This window comes from Cataglyphis hispanica, chromosome 3 (genome assembly GCF_021464435.1).
Source record: "Cataglyphis hispanica isolate Lineage 1 chromosome 3, ULB_Chis1_1.0, whole genome shotgun sequence".
Taxonomy (NCBI): domain Eukaryota; kingdom Metazoa; phylum Arthropoda; class Insecta; order Hymenoptera; family Formicidae; genus Cataglyphis; species Cataglyphis hispanica.
This window is the reverse complement of record NC_065956.1, coordinates 7,923,131-7,943,954: the sequence shown is the minus strand read 5'-3', so window position 1 is coordinate 7,943,954 and position 20,824 is coordinate 7,923,131. Positions and strand designations below refer to the sequence as shown.

Genomic DNA, 20,824 nt, shown 5'->3' with positions numbered 1-20,824 from the left:
GAAAAGAAAATCAAGAGTCGATAAATAAGCGATGCGAGAGTCAGAGAATCAGATAAATCGATCAGAATACGTCGATCAGATCAGATCAATGAGATCAATCGGATCAATAGTCGGGATCGATCATCGAAGGATGCAGTAGAGAATCGATTGCAGTTCAGTCAGAATCGAGGATCGGCATCGATCGACAGAATCGATAGTGGAATGGTGAGAAGACGGAAGAAAACGCGGGACGAGAGAGACACGAGCTTTTGGTGGGGTCGATAGTTGTCCGAGTTGCTGAGAGAGACGGTTGTGTAACAAAGAAGTGAATCGAGTAACGAGAATCCCCGGGATACATTCGTTGGCTTCCCCAAGCAAGACGCGAGCTCCTCGTATGATAAATCGATTATTATTAAATATAATCAAATTGTAAATGCATGCGTAAATTGAGGAGAGAGCCAATCCATATATAAATATAATAAATTCTTTAATTTTGCAAGTAACGAATCATATTATATTTTGATCTTCTATTTTGATCTTCTATTTTATTATTATCAAAGAAAAATAAACATGATAGTATGATTATATACAAAGCACACACATTTGCGAGTAATAAGATCTTTTCCAATCGCGACGACTTCGATCGTTGCTCGACAGCATTTTATACGTCATGTGCATCGCGTGAACACTGGAATTGAAAGTGAGCGACAGTGAGTTGATAAATATGGATAAATGTAATAGCTTAGTTGGCGAGATGATGATGTGGATCTGATAGTAGTAACGACTTAGTTCATATCTCTTTTAGATTTACGGTTATAATTCATTATACTTATACATACAAGCTTATCGATTTGCTGCTAATATATAAGTTAAATATATCGATATACACGGAAAGTATCGAGTATCGAGCGGCATCTCGCGCGGAGTATCGCGTACGCGTTTCTAAAACTTTTATGAAAAGTTTCTGGCGCAAATGACCAGCCGACTGCACTTGACTCTCCTAGATGTGAGATAAATAGGTGCGGCTGCTTCCTATTAATAGCGGTCCGTTTACGCGGTTCCGCTACGAGCGACCAAACTGTGCGCTCGCACACTATGTGTCAAGAATTTCCCGCGCCGTAAATTACCCATAATTGCGGTGGCGAATGTCGGTCGCGATGAAAATTCGTCCAATTTTATGAGAACATGACACGCTCTCAATCACGCAATTCTATTTTGTTCAATTCAATATTATCTCGCTTGGTTATTTATTTTTTTTAAATATATTTTTTCAATTCTTATTTATATGTGTATACAATTAATTAAATAAAATCGTGAGATATAATATAAATAATGAGAAAGCTTGAAAAATTTATTTAATAATTATTGTTACAATATATTGGCTGTAACAATATAAGGCAAACAATAGAACGATATCAATTGATCCAAATATATTTCTTTGCCACATATTTAAAATTTCTTTTAAAGAGATCTCCTAATAATTTCTCTAATATTGTCACGATAAAACATGCTTATTCTATTAAATGGCCACAAAGAATTTTCCATACAAATGAGTGGGTATATAAGCGGGAAAAAGGGAGAGAGAAAAGAGAATCAAATAAAATCCGGTATAAGGGGCATCGACCTTTCGGCACGTGTCCCATATCACATGTTACATTCGATGAACTAAAAGCAGCCGTGTAGTTTTCCTCAACGTTTATCGACTTCGTCATTAGAGACTTTAAATGTCACTATCATGCCAGCTGATTGTGCTTCCAAACAATTCCATACAATTTATTTTTCCATTCCAAAAAGTTACAGTTTCCATTCAATCAAAAGATTTCCTCGTCATTACCGCCATTAATCATTTTTCGCGCGTCCGGCAGTTCGCGTCTTATTAACCCGCGGTTTGTTTTTCCCTCGCTCCATCGACGTGTACGGAGACGAAGGACGAGATGTTTGTGACGATGCCTGGAGTATTGATCAAACGGTATATTCCGGCCTCGTGTCTCTATATCGCGTCACGGCATAACACAATGCACTGTAGGGAGAAGATAGATGATGGAAAATTCGAGGGGTATATTATATATATAGGGGGAGGGGAGGATGTGTTGTACGGTGTAATATAACAACACACGAATGGGGGAAAATTGCAGGTGAAACAGATTCTGGTGATTATAAAATCTTGTCTTTCATCTCTGATAAATCTCTAACACATTGACGAGACGATTTGACGAGACATTATCATAAAATAACATTACACATATATAGTAATTTCTTTATGTTATATGTTATATAATTTTCGATTAACTTTAATTTCCTCGCTTTATCAGGGTTCGATTTCTTGCCTTCTCTCTATCTATCTCTCTCTGTTTTCCCGAATATATCCATTACACCGGAGACTGCGTAATTAATCAGTCTGATGGACACATTCGTATCTGTCGTATTATGTTGCGGAACAGTACGACAGGACGATACAAGGTGCGATACGCAATGATGATGGCATGATAGTTTGTCTCTGTCGGCGGAGAAACCTAGCTCTAGAATTGCTCTAGATTTCCGTTCGGCGGAGAGGGGAAGAGCGGTGAGAGACGGTAAAGTCAGCGCGGCACACCAGTTCAATACGAGCTCTGACCTATTTGGCAGCGATCCCGAAACCGGCAACAGAGTTTTTCTCGTACATAGAAATCTCATTTCCCCTAAATAAAACAATAGTGATTTTCGGAAATGAACGTCAGTTCCACATGTGATGTATGAACTCTTTATTTTTTCTGGAAGAAGTGCATATATCAATTTCAAATACATTTCACGATACCTTTTAGGATAACAATTTTTCGGAGCTGTAATTGAAAAATAAAATGTGTGTCGCTACAAGAATTCGTTATTTAAGTACTATATTTTTCTTTTTTTTTGAAAAAAAGAATTTGTGAAATGACAGAACATTTTTATAGATATTAGTGTTGCCGTATAGAGAAAAAAATCAGAACAGAAATATCTTCCTCTAAATAGCTTCTTTCACAAAAATAGATTTTTGAAGTATTTAAATGCATTCTTGCATAAAATATATTTTGAATTTTAATGAAGATTTCATTAAAGTCAGATGACTTTTGTTAATGACAAACTCGTAATCGACATTTAGACGATCACTTATCTTCTTTTTTTGCTCTAGCTCGCCCACTATCTCCTACGAAAACTAGATCACAGTATCTTTTGGTAAATGTGTCAACCGCCCAGAGACGCGGGATCAATACTTACGCCCTGGTTTCGCCTCCCCCTTCCCTCACCCACGAACCACAGATTCGCGCCCCTTGCCTCGCTGGGTTATCCCCTTTTTTTATCAAGCTTGTTTTAGAGCGGTTGCTCTTATCTTTTTGTCTGAAGCTTGTCGTTGATTGCGTTTGCTATTGTCGAAGCGACTCTCATCGAAATGTTCAGAGCTTGCGGTAAAAAAATAAAAAAAAAGAATAGAAAGAAGGTTTATCTCGATTGCATTCTGTATATTACACGAGAGAGGAGGTATACACTTTTGAATACTCTATACGTGGCAGGAAAAATATTTATTATTAAAATATATTTGTACACATATAATTTTTTCAAAGAATTTTATACAAAAAAAGAAGCCATTACCATCAAAATATGTATAGATACTGTATTTTCATTTGTATTAATATATTAAATAAAATGCTTTGTAGTCTCTCTCTCTCGCTATAACTTATTACATTTATATTATTACTATATTATATTATTATATTATTACATTTATATATGCAGTCAAAAAGAATTCTTTCCCATTTTTCTTCAAAATTATTTTAAGAAAAATGGGAAAGAGTTCTTTTTGACTGCATATATAAATGTAAAGTCGAATAATTTTATCAACATTTGTCGTAAACGTACATTTGATATAATTTTTCTAAAAAAATTACAAATATTTTTCTTCTTGCGATGATACGGAACTAGTTCTGTCAGTACAAATACAAATTCAATTTTGTTGTGTGATATACAATTTATGATCTCGTCTTTGATATTTTCCACAAAAATAAATCAATTGCAAATAAAAATAAAAATTGCGAACCTGCGGGTATTTTTTTTAATTTGTCTCGAAAACGATGATATTGGCGCTACATCTTTTAATCATGTATGCAAATTGAATCAGCCATTCGCGGTGAGACCGCAAGTGTCCTGAAAGAAACAGCGGAAAGACACCGATCAAATATTTCACAACTGTCATCATTTCACAAGGGAGGGACAAGTTTTCACTTTCCCATGCTTTCGTGATTCAAGATTCCGTTGCGTCTATTCCCCAAATTCCGAATTTCTTTCTCTTCTCACATCATATATCTAATATAAAATATTGTGAAGAATATTAGTGTATAGATGGAAAACAGATTAAACTAAATTATAGAATTTTTGTATTTTTATAACAGGTCACAAAGGAAGAGAGAGAGAGAGAGAGAGAGAGAGAGAGAGAAACACAATTGAGAGTCTAATTGAGAGAAGTGAATCTTCAATAGCGAGGTCGGGTCGATGAAGAAGGCTTGACCTAATGACCTGGAACTGCGCATGCCGGATAGTTTATGAAGTGCGACCTGGATGTAGGTGTATGTACATTAGAAATCTGACCGGAATTGGATCTTTTCTAGCACGTGTGCGAGCTAACAATAAGATTAAGCTTTTCCTTCGTTAGCTTCGTTCGTCTTCGGAAATGCCTAAGAGGAATGACTGTCGCGTGATACAGTACTGTTCTCCTCATTGTTAGATACGATGTTAGATAAGACGAAATTTCTCGCGAATGCATTTGGCAAACACGTTATTCTAATATTCTAATAATACAGTTTCCTTTTCTGTGCGTTGCCGTTTTACGTGCGCGTCGTCATATATTTAACCGGTTCTTGTGACACAACGAAGACTGGACTCGCACACTCTCGTTTGTTCACTTTTATCAAATGAACGAGAGAAATTACGAAACGAGTTGATGATCTAATCGATATACAATCTTCGCTTGTTCGATTTTATAATCGTCTATACTGTGCTCGCGGGGTCGCAACAATGATTGCTACTTCAACAAAAGTAAGTAAATATTTTTTTAAATTTTTAAGTTCTCTTCAATTGTGCATTTTAAATAAACGGAAGAATAGTTTTGTTATTTTTTTGGCTTATCCTCAAAGTTTACTCGGAAATTTTTTTTTTTTTTTTATATATATATATGTTGATATATGACAAAAATTGTGCTTCGACATTTTTGCTAAGAAAAAATCGACTTTAAATGAAGCAAACAATCTATTATTAAAAAATATTCAGTGATTTTTTTTTGTGACATCCTGCAAGACGTTACGAAAGTAGCCCATAAATGTTAGGCAAATCCATAATTTAGAAATGAATTTTGAATGAGTCTCTTAGCGCTGTTGGCGTATAAGGCGCGTACGAAACTGTCAGCCTTGAGTAATATGACTTTCGCTGACTAATTGGAAATTTAGTTGAACGTGCATAATTTTTATCGCGCGTGTCTCAAGCGCATTTTCAACGTATCGAAAAGATGGAATATAGAAATCTTAATTTTAGCATGCGTCTTACTATTTTGACATAAGTACGAACGCGTAACGGTTCGACCGCATCGTGTCCTCGACGATCGATCCCTCGATTATGTAAGAAACTCTCATTAGGTGCTTACAGGTGCGTAGGAGCGGAGGTCGCATTGCTACATTTGAAAGTAACGGCGACCTTTCTGAAAGAGCTGTCTCTCACATTTCGATAAACCTGTTCGTACGTAGACTTATATACACATTGCGATCATAAAACCCACGCAGACTGACGATAAATTAATGGGCGATAAGCAGCGAAAACTATTTTATGACTTGAGAGTTTTTCATTTACATCTCACGTTTTTTATTAACAATATTTTATTCCAAATTGAACAGTTACATATTTTTTTACCGTTGCAATGAAAGTATATATTTTGACTTCTCGGTAAAAAAAAAAAATTACGTCAATATTTATTACTTATATATCTTTCCTAATTTATCACACACTGACACATAATATAATTTCTAAAATTTTTAATCTTGTGAAAGATAATTTTTTAGAACAATACAAAATTACATATAATGTAATATACAAAAAGACAGTATTTTTTGCGCGCGCTAATGTGCCTTGAAAAAATATAATTTATTAAAATATGGGGAGATGATGAAAAAAAGAAGGAAGAAGGAGAGGGAGAGAGACAGAGAGCAAAATTAAAGTTTATTAAAGTTTATTAAAGTATATCTGTGTGTGCATATATATATATATATATATATATATATATATATATATATATATATTATAAAATATTTTATAATTTCAGGAAGAAAAGACGCGCTATATAAAATATTACACAACGTCGCGATGTACACACAACATGACACTTAGTAGCAACGGTGGCGCGCGCGCGCGCGCTTTCTCTCGTGCGTATACATCCATCGACGATCTTTCAAACGTGCGTACGTTCGTTGTCGAAAGTTCGGCGAGGGGAATAGGCCGCGAGGCTAGAACCTAGGCAAAAGGGGACTAAAAGAGGAGAACCCGGGTCGACGACCCCCGCACGTGGAACCGTTCGGAAGTAGGCCACGCCGTGACATCACGCAAACGCAAGATGGCCGACACATCGCTAGGAAAAGCGGCACACATTCTCACAGCCCCGTGCATCGTGCATCGCGGCGCGCTCTCCTCGAAAATAGGCTTTTGTCATCGGCTCTTGTGTCGGCCTGTCGGCGCGTCGCGCGCGGCGATTCCACGTGCATGTGACGGAACATGCGATGCCGTTTTCCGGGCGCTCGAATAAGCGATTCGTGGAAACTCGCTGCCGCGCATGCCGATATCTAATGCTCGCGAGTTCTCTCGCTCGAGGAAACATGGCGACTTATGCTTGCCCAGTGACACGTTTATCTAAATTCTATGATTTTACAGTCGTACATATCTGATAATAAGGTTGACGAGTAAACGAGTTACTCGTTCACGCCGCAGATACGTTCGGCTGTTTGTTCTTCTTCGTCATCGTGTCGGAGGGAGATTTTCAGCAAGAAAACACAGTAGACACAATATCACGCAATTGGCTAATGAATAGACAATTGCTTAGTCTCGAAAATTTTTCTATTTAATAGCCAATCTCGTGACATTGTTGTGTTTATGTGTATTTCTTGTTGGGAAGCCTCAGGAAATTGCTTCTCATATGTACAAATCATTGCGATTCGCTTAATCGTCAAGTGTAATCGGGGACAAAGTGCATTTCGCAATTCATTCGACGATGTGTGTACATATGTACATCGTCATTCTTCGTGAGTCTTTTCCGCAAGCGAGCGTAGGGATGCGTGCGAAATATTCGCATTGAATATCGGCGTATCGCGATTGCATACATGCAGTGTTCAAAAATTATTCAGAATCCTTTGATCATTGACTTATCATTAACAGAAAATAAGGCATCCACCGTTTCGAAATCATAAAGAAACGACTGAAAATAATGATATTTTGACGGATTTTAAATTTCAAGATTCTTTAAATATTACTTCACAAATGCAAAACGTTTCAAAATTTCACCGAATGTCGTTTTAATAACAAATATTTTTGGCAAATTTGCAGTCGATTTTTTCTTAATGAAAGTATCGAGAGATCAATCATTTATTGCAAGTTTAAATTTTTTTCCATATCTTTGTATGAAATCCAAATTAAAATTCTGTCAAATTTCTGCTAAGATTGCATTAAAAAATGTAAATATTTTATTATCTTTTTGGCTTTTTACAAAGTTTGACTTGTGAAAAATTTTGTTTTTAATTTTATACTCGAAAGTCCAGATTTTTTTTCGATAACGATAAGAAAAATCGTTTTTTTTTTATTTCAAAATATTAAATTGTACGATATAAAAGAATTTCTAGGAAAACTGTCAATTAACTCCTTGTCGAGAATGCCGTTTCTAAATCCCAAAATCTTTCGATATTTCTGTATATATAATCCGGCTGTACACTATTTTTGGAACGCCCCGTAGAAATGCGTGCGACGCATGGGTAGATAGTGGGCGCGTTTTTTATTCGGCGCGCGTACAGATGCGGGAATGCGTCGTTGCGGCACACGTATATCGCGAAATTGCGGCCGAATTCGATGGACATTAATATTTCGGCGAACTCTCCGGAGCGCACATTACCGAAATACGTGCACCGCTCGCGTCTGAATTTCCCAATTAATGTGACACAATGCGCGCATACGCCTAATTTATCCCTAAATATTTGCCGCCTACGAGAGAGATCGCAGTTCAGCTATTATGGAAATTGCTACGATAGTCGCACGTGCTATGATTACCGCGATATATCTCGCGATAAGAACATGAGTTACATAATTTTTAGATGCGATTAACAATTATTATATAGTTGTATTATTAAAAGATTGTATTATTGTAGGCTGGAATCCTTTTCGCGTTAAACGTTATATTCGATAAACCGTATGGTTCTGGTTAACTAAAGAGATACGTAGTAGGCGAACCTTGGGTAACAGGTAGCGGAAATACGTTGCTGTCGAAAGCGACTGTAATTACGTATAATGATAGCGCTTACGTAACGTATATTTAAGTCGAACGGTATGGTCGGCGGCGTTATGAAAATTCAAAGGAAACGATACCTGTCTTCGCTGTTACATGATTTGTTTCTAGTATAAACGGCATTGAAATTGCGTAATACCCTTTGTATTCCTTTATGCAAAATCAGAATATAGCCATATACAAAGAATATATATAGACAAGTAATTATTATCCGCGTATAAGTTTTAATGTAAGGAGTAATTTTTTTATCATCTGTTTGCCAAAGTAGCATTTCTGCTCGAAATTTAATTTTCAATTCCTTTTTATTTTATTATTAATTTTATTATTTCATATTATATATATGTGTATTTATTATGTGTATTATCACGTATTATTATTATTACATTGATTTGTCATAGTTTTAATAATAATGTTTTCTAAAGTTTTTCATTATACAAATTTTACGTATTTTTATTACATATTTTGTTATTAAAATTAATATTCTATAATAAGAGAGAATGTGTGCCCGCAAATGTATGCAAACGAATAAACGAATAACATGCAAACATTAAGTGTGTGTGTGTGTGTGTGTGTATGCATGCGAGCAATTGACATTTGCACGTATATATTTAACGATGACTTTATTAGCAGTGTCGAAAAGTGGACGTAGCATGGACATGAACCAAATGGAGATTTGACTGACGGTATAAAGTGTTTGGGATAAGTGTTTCCAATTCCTAAAAGTGGATGTAATGGCGCTGCTGTACGGTCTATAGTAGAGTCCCTGTAACAGAGTCTGGCCAACACGGCAGTTTTGGAAAAATTCTGCGAGAGAGATAGAAATATACGACCTCTTATTCTAAACAAACGCATGCGCATGACAATAAGAAGTAATATATACTTTTTTTTTATAGAAATATAAATCTAATAGAATGTAATATATAGTATTTTTAAAAATTTTACATAAAAATTAATTTTATATAATTTTATTACAGGAATCAAAGAACAATGAGGATGATAATGATGAGGAAAATGATTAGATTATATTAGACTCTTCACTTAAATTATTTTAATTAAAAAATCTAAGAATCTAAAAATTAAATAAATCGAATTTTATTAATATTAAATATATACGTATGTGTATATCCATACATAAATATTTTTAACTTATATATATAAACTTAAATTATCATTCTCATGATATTTTCTCCTTATACTTTCGCCATGTTATAATATAAAATTAACATTATTTTGTTTTTATTTTGTATTTACGTTTAACGCACAATTTTGTATATATCGTTTACATATAATTAAATATTTGGATAATTAATTTACATACTTCGTGGAGAGATAATTGATAATTGATAAGTTACGAAATAGATTTGAAAAAAAAAAACTTAAATTTCTTATACAAATTTTTGTACCAGATCGTTATTTGTACATTATACTTGTCGAATAATTATCCTTATTATTAGTTTCCTTCAAAAAATAAACAAAAAATTAAAATTTTTCTTATGCTGTTTGTTCAATCCTATAAATATTTATTACATAAATTTATTCTCTCTCTCTCTTTCTCTATCATAAAGAAAGTATTTTCATAGCATAAATTTTATATACATGATAAATGTTAATTCACATATTCAACATTGATAGTGATGATTCTAGCAAATTCTAGCAACTATAATTAATTCTCTATTAATCTTAATAACATTTAAAAAATTAATATTTATAATTGGTTGCGTAATTCATTTTCATTTTGAAATTTAAGAGACTATTAAAAGCAATTATATAATGTATAAAGAAGTTCGATTCATTGTTATCTATAACCGACCAAAAATAACTAATAATCTAATCTAATAAAGATAATATTGATCATATGCTACTTATTTAAGATCAATATATAATATACATTCCAATTGCAAAATTTAAAAGTAATAATTAATATCTAAAATAAAAATTTTCGTCACAATAAAAATTTTATGTCAATTCTGTAGATGTTCATTTTTTATGCATATAAATTTCCTAAAATATTCCAAAGATCAGGTGAATTTATTACACAAAACATTTTTTTTTCAATGTAAAGTAGATTTAAATTATGTGAAAATACTCATACTTGTTCAAACTAGAATAAACTATATGTATCACAATATATGCACTTGAATAATAATCTATGGCAACTCTAAAAGTTAATGATGAAGATGCATTTGCTAAAAATTAATTAGTTAAAATTTAACTAAATGTGATATTTAATTAAAATGTACTCACAAAATTTTATTTGTTTTCGAGAAGTGCTACACATATATTTCTGCAATTATATATACATACTACATAATATGAGTTTCCAAAGTAAATAGATCAGAGATAGAGAAAGAGATAGAGATTTACAGATTTTTCTTATGTTAATAATGCTAATTTATATATATATATATATATATATATATATATATATATATATAATAACTATATATAAATAACTAGTTTTAATTATATTCTAATATTAAATGAGAAAATAATATACTTTAAATTCGAAATATTCATATAAAAAGATGGATATATCCAATATAAATAGCTTACTTATAAATCCAGAATTTACAAAAATTTTGTAAATATTAACCATAAGATTGATACTGAATATATTTACAAACTTGCTAAATAAGAATAGAAAAAATTAATGTAACATTTATACGACCAAAATAGTATTGTGTTCAAGTATCTATTGTGTTAAGTACCTATTATGTTCAAGTATCAAAATTGATATTTTAAGTAAACTTCGAAAATTAATAACTTAAAAGATGAATTTAAAAAGTGAACAGAGATTCTATACTTCTTAATAAAATTTCAAATCTCACATATGCTTTTTTTTTATAATTCTGTCTTAAGATTCTTTACTGTTTCCTCAAGTTCTTGTATTCTTAGTGGACTCATATGTACTACAAAATTGCACATATAACTATATAAGTCTAAAATATACATATTTATACATCTTTTTGTCACAGTCAAATTGTGAAAATATATAATCTATAAGATAATGTTAGCTTGCTTCACATACATTTTGAATATAATTTCACAACTCTAACCTGTTTCCAAAAAAATGTATCTCGAAAAATTTTAATACATTGAATTTTTTCTATGATGTACTTATATACATACCTATATACAATTCATGAATATCTGTACAGCAACAATTATTACATGTATTTTTGTCTAGTATTATTTCTCTTCATAATATAAATGTTCTTCTTTATTTACTGTTATATATTTTTCTGATCAGTGTCTGTCAAAAATGCATTTGAATGAGTATTATCCTTCACTTCTATGATTCCACAAATGTTGCTATTAATACTATATATACTTTCATTTAATGAATCTCGAGCAAATATTGTTAGTTTCCAAATTTATTGAATTATTCAATATTTGACCGAGATCTGTATTCTCTGTTTCCAAACTTATATCTATACAAACCTGATCATTTTTAGTCTCTTGACTACTACACTGTGAATCATCCAAATTTATCTCTTGAAAATTTATTCTGATTTTTTTACAAGATCATTATCTGTCAATTTTAAACTGTACAGAGATTCATTCTTAGATGTTTCATTTTTGCTTATTTCTTTTGAATTAAATTTTTTGACTAGATCTTCCCAAGGGTCTTCCAAAAAGGAATTTATATCTATATACACTGATATGTTTGCTTGTCGTTTGCATTCCTTTATAACCCTAAAAATAAATATAAAGATTTATATCTAATAATTATTAATATACTAATTATATATGTATATTGTATGTATATTGCGTTATATGGAACATATTCTATTGTTTGGCAAAATCTTCTTAATCTATCAAGAATCTCACCTTTCTTTTTTCCATGGAATTGATTGCCAGAATGCTTTATGGGTGGTTGTGGGGCTGGATGGGTGGACGGGATGTTCGCAGGACTAAAACTTTATTTAAATCATTAACAGGAACCTTGGTGAACGCTTTTTGTGTTGTCGGCGTTCGTTCCCGGGACTGGGGGCAAAGATGCATGTTAAGAGCCAGTTCGTGTTCGAAAGAACGTATGGCACTCATCCTTAACGGAAGCCAAATGTCAGGTGCCGTTAATTTCGTCATAATCTCAAAACCATCGGTATATGTTGATGTTCGAGAAGCTGAATGCGGCTCACGGCGAACGAACCGCGCCTATTGCAACTAATTTATTCGCTCAAAACTTCATTGTTTTAATACTACGGTCAACCGCTGCAGACCGGGGCGAAGACCACTAAATAATGATCGGGCGTTTCGACGGCGCATGGCTCTTTATTCAAAATTCTGGCTGAGATCGCTTTAAAAGTGCGATATCGTTCGCTGTTGGTACGATCGCCGGCGGAAATGCGGCGGTGCTGTTCCGGCGCGGAGACGCTGGACAGCCGGGCGCAGCGCGTGGGCAATCCGCCTGAAATCGTTTAAAACATGCCTCGCCGCCATGGTTGGGTTCGATCTTCGCGTCGCCTGAGAATAACGTTCAACGGCGGGCAATCTCGACATGGGAATTCGCCGAAAATAACGCCATCGCTGCGCTGTTGAACCGGGTGAACAGTCAAAGGATTTCAAAATGGTGCGTGCGAACGGCACTGGCGCAGCAAACCAATGGGAATCGACGGCGAGGTGCGCTTCCAGGTGCCGAGATAACAACCATTGAACAATGAACCAGCGCTGCGCTGGTGGATTGGTTTCGCGGGCAGAATGCAGGGACGGGCTCGAAAGTATATCGCGGCGGCTTTGATGATCGGCAAGGTGCGGTCGACTCTCCCTGTCACATCTCTCATCCATCGGCCCATTAAAAAACATCGCACTTTTTCCAGGTTTATCTCAAAGAAATTTTTGATTACATTAACTGTATGTAACTTTTTCTATTAATTTTTTCTAACAATTTATTTATTAATTTATTCTATGTATATCATATATAACAATATTAAACGTTCTAAGGCGCTTTAAGAACAATTAAACAATACTGTTAAATTGCAATTTATTTTATCACCGGTTTTATCGCTGACGAGATTTTTTATTAAAGACACATTTTATTACAATCTTGTGGAATTTATTAATGTAACTGAAAGAAAAACACACTACGCGTTATTTTAATTCATCCAGTTATTGTTTTATTATCAAAAATGTATAGATCTTTTATGTATTAACTGCCTCAAATAAAACAACAAAATAAAACATTTTATTATTTTTATAAAATTATTATATATATATATTGTTTTATTAATATCGACAAAGATTTATTTACCTACAGTATAGCGCCCAGCAATTTTTTTCATTAATATGCTAAATTCTATAAAATCGATGATCGGCATTTTCAATAACCGGTCGGCATGGCTGATTTTTTTCGATGTAGATATATCTTTGAGCATTTAGTCTATAATTTATTACAAAAAATGTATATTTTAATCTTAATATTTATTTTGCAAATATATTTATAGCGCAAAAAAATCGTGTTTTTTTTCGTATGTACCGTGTTTCGTATATACCTTCCGTACGTTAGGAAATGCTGTAGTATGATATAGGGAAAAAGACGTTAAAGACATCTGTACTCTAATTCCCGCGTAAATGATGCTCGACTATATTATCGGCAACTCTTGGAGCCAATGTGGCTGCCATTTTATGCAATGTAATCGAGACTCATTTTGATGAGCGGAATTCGTACGTTAGTAATTCTAACGACTTTCTAGAATGACGCAGTTTTTACCACCGAATTTGTTGGCATTATTCGCGCCACGTGATCCGATTCCGTATCTACCACCGGCCAGCAAGCTTCCGCATGAGAAGAAGAACAGCGGCTACATCGGCGTCGGAGGCTTCCTCAAATATTTCGAGGTACTGAGCGATACATTACATTTGTTCTTTAATATTCGTCTTAAACGTGAATTGAATTATGACTTAAATTTCTTTATCTTAGTGTTGTGACATTAAGACTCTTTTTCATTTGAGATAAGTTTATTGAACTTTGTATTTTATTCTTCATGAATGTATTTTAAAAGAAAAGAAATATTTATGTTTTTAGGATCCTAAGGATACACCACCACCATTGCGAGTAGAGACTCGAGAGGAACGTCTGGAGCGTAGAAGAAGGGAACGTGCAGAGCAAGTTGCGTATAAGCTTGAGCAAGAAATTGCGGTATGGGATCCTGCTGGTATTTCTAATGTAACAGCGGATCCCTTCAAGACTCTTTTTGTAGCTCGTATTGTAAGTTGTATTTATATTATTTTATTGTAAGTTTATTATACAAATATTATTATGCGTTATTAAGTAAATATGTAATTGAGTAATTTAGAATATATTTAATACGATCTTTTTTTCTTGTTTTCAGAATTATGATACATCAGAATCCAAACTAAGAAGAGAATTTGAAGTATATGGACCAGTAAAAAAGGTAAGTGTTTTCTCAAAAGTAAAGGATACATATATGCATGTGCTTTTATTTTAATAATTTTATGCAATAAGAGTAAAGACTCATATCTCGATATTGATTTTTTGCAGATTGTAGTAATACATAATACAATTAATGGTAAACCTAGAGGATATGCCTTCATTGAGTATGAGCACGAAAGAGATATGCACTGTAAGTAACAACTTGGAAAGGTAAAAAAAAGAGAAAAAAAGAAAAAGAATAAGTTATCGCGAAGCTCAACGAGCCCTGTATAGTCTGGAATTTCATCTTACTTAGCGTCACTTCCAGCTAGATATAGTGGGGGCAGGGCTATAGTTAGGCTATCCGTTTTTATTGGTACTTATAAACTAGACGATATCGTCTAGGGGGGGTTCCCCACCGCCATACGCACACCCATGCAGGGATACCGTTTGTAAATATGCATAAATATGGTAAAAGCGAAAAACATACGAACGAACGAACGAACAAACAATCAAATGACGTGAACGTTTATTGGCTATCTTTGATTAATACAGTTTTTATCTTGTTCTTGGTACAGTGGTGGCCGCTGCCGGCAACTAGTGCCGTTCACTATTCCATGCAAAATCCCTGAACCTGCCTGATAAGATAGGTTTGTATGTGTGGTAAGATCCAACATACAACAACGTTTGTTAGCGTCTTACTTGTTTACCCTATTTATCGTGTTTGATTTTTTGTCGAGCGATGCGTGGTCTCGACCGAATTATAACGGGCGAACGTGATAACATCCGCCACGCTCTTTACGGGTCCTTTTCATTCGGATTTTGACCCATATACACACGATCGGGCGTAGCTTTTTTTTTTTTCTCTTAGAATACATCTCGAGTCAATTATCGTTCATGAATTCTGAAATCCGTGGTATTGCCTAATCGATCCGTAGAATCTGCGGATTGCGCGAACATTAGTATTTACGTTAGAATCGCGTGAAATTTAGCATTCTACATTGAAATTGATTGCTGGACTTTTTTAGGATGAAGGTTCAGGGGCATACTTTACCCGTATATTCATTTGTATAATAAACACAGCGAAAATATCGATACGAACATCTTGTACAGATATTTCTCGTTTCATACATACGAATATAATGGAATAATATCTTATATTTGGGACGATCATAATTCTGTGGCTTGAAAGAATGATTCAGATTTTATATATGAAAAAGGCATTTGTTTCTACTAAGCTTTGTGTCACAAAATATCATTATTTTTTCTAATATCATTGAATTAATATTTTAAACTGGAATAAATTTTCATCCTTCAGTATAAATCGTTTCGCATTTGCATGAAACATGCAATTAGTTTATAGTTCTTTTTAATATTTTTATCATTAGATTAATTTTTTTTTAATTTTTATCTATTGATTCTATTTTGTTAGAAATTTTTGAAAATATAATGGGTTGGAAATGTCGTAAAAGAAATATGAAACTAAATTAATCTGGGAAAACTGTGTTATATGTAACATCTTAGCATATATACGTATTTTTTGGTTTAAATGTTTGAAAAAAAAATTAATAGGTTTAGACACAAAATTCCAAAAACAAAAAATGTAGAATATGTGCGACGAGATTAGTTGTTGAAATATTCTTGTATTTTTTTTTTTTACAAGAATATCCGATCTCATTATCTTATATCCGGAAAAAAAGTAATTTAAAATAATACAGACAAGTCCTTAAACGTATCAATTTCGATATAGAATACTAATTTTTCTTTATATTTGTTGTCGATCTCTTTGTCTCAGTTCTTTTTTTTTTCGTCATAATTTTTCTCGCGTGAAACGTGCTCGGATAACGCATACGTAAACTTGGCGGATTGTAGAATCTCTGGATCATTGAATCTTTGGATTGTCTGACTCTTAAGTCTAAAATTTTCGGAGATATCCGAGAAATCTAGATTTCGAGGGCCTTGATCTCTAAAGTTTGATCCTCGGATTTATAATCGATCGCGACGCGGAAAAAAAAAATAAACAACACTTCTACCCCTTTTAAAGACAGGGAGATATTAAAGATTATTGGAAGCGAATAGTATCTTTCTTGAGGTACTCGTGTTTAACATTATGCTAAATGTAACTTACTACTAGATCACACTATAACACACGTATCAATAAGTATATACGAAATGCGCACGGTTTAATCGTAAGTACGAACGAAAATGAAAGCGCACCAGGTAAACGCAATAAACCTCTTCGGAGAGATCGAACGAACGAACGAACGAACGTATGAAGACTGGGCATCTTCCCAATGAGTAATCTCCTCGCGAGTCTCTTACATGAGTTCATTTCACGATTAGACCGTACCTCTTACCGCTTTGTGTTAACTTCCGTACGTAAGTAGCCGCGGTAGGTATTTTTTGTATTTGCTATACTTTTTTTGGATCTTATAAAAAAGTAGATTTAAGCCGCTCTAAAGAGAGTCCGGAGCGTCTCTTGCTTTCGATCGTCGCATAATCGTAGCTATGGCTTGTGATGCGTCTTCGTTTTTCATCGTGAAATGCGATTTAGTATACGACATAGTGTTTCAAAGTTTTCGTATTACCTAATATTTCTTTTAGGATCTTCAGAGAATTGAGAATATTTTCGCTAAAGGAAAGAAACAAATCTAATCCCTTGCTCGATAAAAACTGTACGGTGAAGTTTGTACTCTCTTTTATACAAAAGACTCTAATTATTTAATATTAAGATTTTAAACAAAGAATTAATTTCAAATAATATTTTAATTTATTTTTTTATTTTTAGGTATCTGTTTCGCGAGAATAATCTTTCTCGTAATTTGTGTAAATATAATGTTCCACATTAATGCCGAATACTAAATATCTTTCTGCATTTTACATTGATAAAACGACACACGCCGGCAAGCGGATGTGCGCGCGATCGGTTGCAGCTCGTGTCACCAGCCTCGATATCATCCGACAAATTCTTTAATTTAGCAATTCAATACAACTGGTCATTGAGCTGGTTGATGTTATAGCGATGACAAGCCTTGGCGATTGAGAGATGCAGATATTTCCTCAGTACTTTCTGACAAGTATTTCTTCACAGGATATATGGCGAGAGATTGTACTGTCATTAGCGACTTGAGATTTGCAAGTTTCTAAGCACAATTTTAAGCGCCTATATTTTCCTTTCGAACGAATTGTCGTTCGCAGAGTAACTTTTTGTGAAATTGCGAACATAATTCAGTCGACTCTCTCCTCTTCTTCTTCCGATCTCCCCATTTTCCATTGATTAGATATTTCGGACATTTCTTCGAGAGAGAGAGAGAGAGAGAGAGAGAGAAAGAGAGAAAGAGAGAGAGAGAGAAAAGATCTATGGAACCGAGGATTCCTTTCGGATATAGTAATGCATATTTTGATTTACAGATTGAAGCATCCATCCAAGAATCTTTTAAGTTCTAGGATTCTTCGAAAACATGATTTCTAATAGATATCTCTAGAATCCACAAATCTTCAAAGTTACGAGTTCTGCGGACTGGAAACTTTATATGTTTGGATAGTTTGCAAATCTGAAGATCTGTGGATTTCAATTGGCTTATCTTTTTTTCTTTTTTTTTTTCAAGGTTCCGTAGATCTGAGAATGATTGGATTATATAGAATCTATAGATTCTGGAAATTATCTCTTCGAAAGTCTGTGAATCCTGGAATGTATGTATTTGTTATTTTATAATGGATCGAGAGAGTCGGAGAGGTTTGGAAAAATTAAGTTGAATCATGGGATTTCTGTTTGCAAAATGATTGAATTTTGAATCCAATAATGAGTTCAATTTTAGGTAATTCGGGATTCTGAAATCAATTGATTTCAGGACTCGCAAGTTCCAGGTATCTCACCTGGTTAGCTTTTTCGAATTTTTGCCCTTTCGTCGGCACGTAGATGATCTCGCTGTAGAAATAAATTATTCAGGCGCATGAATTCACTGGCGAACAGTAATTTCTGATCGGTACCTTTTAGCTGCGTATAAGCATGCGGATGGTAAGAAAATAGATGGTCGCAGAGTATTGGTCGATGTCGAGCGTGCGAGAACGGTAAAAGGTTGGTTGCCCCGAAAACTCGGCGGCGGCCTAGGTGGCACTCGTAGGGGCGGCCCCGACGTTAATATCAAGCATTCGGGACGAGAGGATAACGAAAGAGAACGGGAACGGTATCGCTTGGAACGCGAGAGAGAGACTTCAGGACGTGGCCTCGACAGAGACAGGTAAGCTGCATGGAGATGGGTGGAGATAGCAAATAACAAGATCTCAAGAAAGGAGATTATAACAATGACGTTATTTAATCTTTTTTATAGAGATCGCGATCGCTTGGATAGAGAACGTCGCAGATCACGCGATCGCAAACGAAGGACTAGAAGCAGATCGCGCGACCGTAAGCGTAGACGAAGTCGCGACCGATTACCGGATCCTGATATCGAAGAGATCGAACGTCCGCGTGACGGGAGAGATAGGAGAGACCGCGATCGCGATCGCGATCGGGATCGCAAAAGACGGCGCTCGCGAAGCAACGATCGCGATCGCGATAGAGACCGTAAGCGGGACAAACGAGACAGGGATCGCGATCGTAGGGACAGGAAGGATCGTGGTGATCGTCAGGATGAGGATACGAAAGAGATTCGAATTAAAGAAGAACCTTTGGATGGTAAAAATAAAAAAAATAAACATGTTTACAGAAAAATATTAACATATATATGAGGATGGATTGATGCTAATATAAAATTACCTTTCAGATTATCCAGATTACAGCAATACATTTGCGACATCGGGCTCATACTTTACCGCTGTCAAGTACGAAGATGATAACGATCAGGAGGTGGAGGAGAAATACCGTATTCCGGAAAGTCGACCCGACCCACCTCCTTACAACAATTATGATTCCGTACAAGATTATTGATCTCAGATAGTATACATATTTTCGTCGTGTCCCTTTTTTCACAGTAAGCCGCAATCGTCGCATCATTGTCGTGTTGTTTCTATTATTAGCATAATAGTAAACAAGCTCTTTCAGGAGCAAACCAAGTTAAATGTAAAATGTTCGAGAAGCTATTATATATATGTCGCAGAATTATACAAAGTTCTATAAAATATCTCAAAAATATTAAATAATTTATTACAATAAAAAGTAAATAATTATACTTAGTAAATGAAATTTTGACATAAAAACTCGTTGACAAATTTTATATTGCTATATGTTATGTCACATAAAACAATTAATAAATGTTGTACAAATTGTCTCTAAAAAGAATTAATAGCTCTAATTTTTAATTTTCGCGAGGAATTCGCAAAAATTCTATGTCAAAGCAGTCATTTATATCGGTTCAAAGCATCTTTTGTCTATCGTTTTCTCTCCATTTATCTATCATTAATAAGATTACATTTACAATAAAAAATACATTTTTAACATTTATTTTAATAGATGAAGGAACAATTAAAAGGAACATTAAAAAAATTGCATCATAGATCAAGCAAAGCCTCGCGATTTAGAAAGCACATTTGCTGAATTGATTCAACTATATTGATTCAGTACTATATATCGTGTTAAAATGCTATATGTTAAGCGTCGGCCATCTATAGGTGTACATATAATTACATATGTATAAAAATTTAACTTCTTTATGACTGCTATATGTACATTTATATGCTCTAATAAAATAAAACGTGAATAATTTGTTACGTATCTTTTTATTTCTTGTTACGCATGACAAAAATTTAAATGTATTAATTTCGTATTTCGAAATAAACTTGATTTGCAAGTAGCGCGTATAGTGCAAATTTTCACGAAATAATATGTGATCTAGATTTTCGTATTGTTGTGTAATTGTGCTAATAAATTCATATGAATTTAATCGATTGATACGGTAAAATGATATGCAGATTTTCAGTAGGCAAGTAAGCAA

At 34.0% G+C, this 20,824-nt stretch overlaps 1 protein-coding gene and 2 long non-coding RNA genes across 6 annotated transcripts; 2 read left to right on the top strand and 1 right to left on the bottom strand.

Moving 5' to 3' along the window:
- Window positions 1–204: 204 nt before the first annotated feature.
- On the top strand, window positions 205–10,017 carry LOC126848276 (uncharacterized). Of its 4 annotated transcripts, none has more exons than XR_007687237.1 (4): window positions 205–371; window positions 4,383–4,550; window positions 9,149–9,387; window positions 9,493–10,017. It is a non-coding gene; the product is annotated as an uncharacterized LOC126848276 (long non-coding RNA). The 4 variants fall into 4 exon arrangements; XR_007687238.1 differs by having other exon boundaries at window positions 9,146–9,387; XR_007687236.1 differs by having other exon boundaries at window positions 4,383–4,556.
- A 939-nt stretch (window positions 10,018–10,956) lies between these two features.
- On the bottom strand, window positions 10,957–12,386 carry LOC126848275 (uncharacterized). The gene is made up of 3 exons (XR_007687234.1): window positions 12,350–12,386; window positions 11,960–12,214; window positions 10,957–11,771 (listed from the first exon to the last, which is right to left on the bottom strand). It is a non-coding gene; the product is annotated as an uncharacterized LOC126848275 (long non-coding RNA).
- Window positions 12,387–14,118: 1,732 nt separating this feature from the next.
- On the top strand, window positions 14,119–20,595 carry LOC126848251 (U1 small nuclear ribonucleoprotein 70 kDa). Its single transcript, XM_050589009.1, has 7 exons — window positions 14,119–14,356; window positions 14,544–14,726; window positions 14,851–14,913; window positions 15,021–15,102; window positions 18,889–19,132; window positions 19,223–19,569; window positions 19,658–20,595. The coding sequence occupies exons 1-7, from the start codon at window positions 14,213–14,215 to the stop codon at window positions 19,819–19,821; spliced, it is 1,227 nt and encodes a 408-aa protein (XP_050444966.1). The 5' UTR covers window positions 14,119–14,212; the 3' UTR covers window positions 19,822–20,595.
- The last annotated feature ends 229 nt before the right edge of the window (window positions 20,596–20,824 follow it).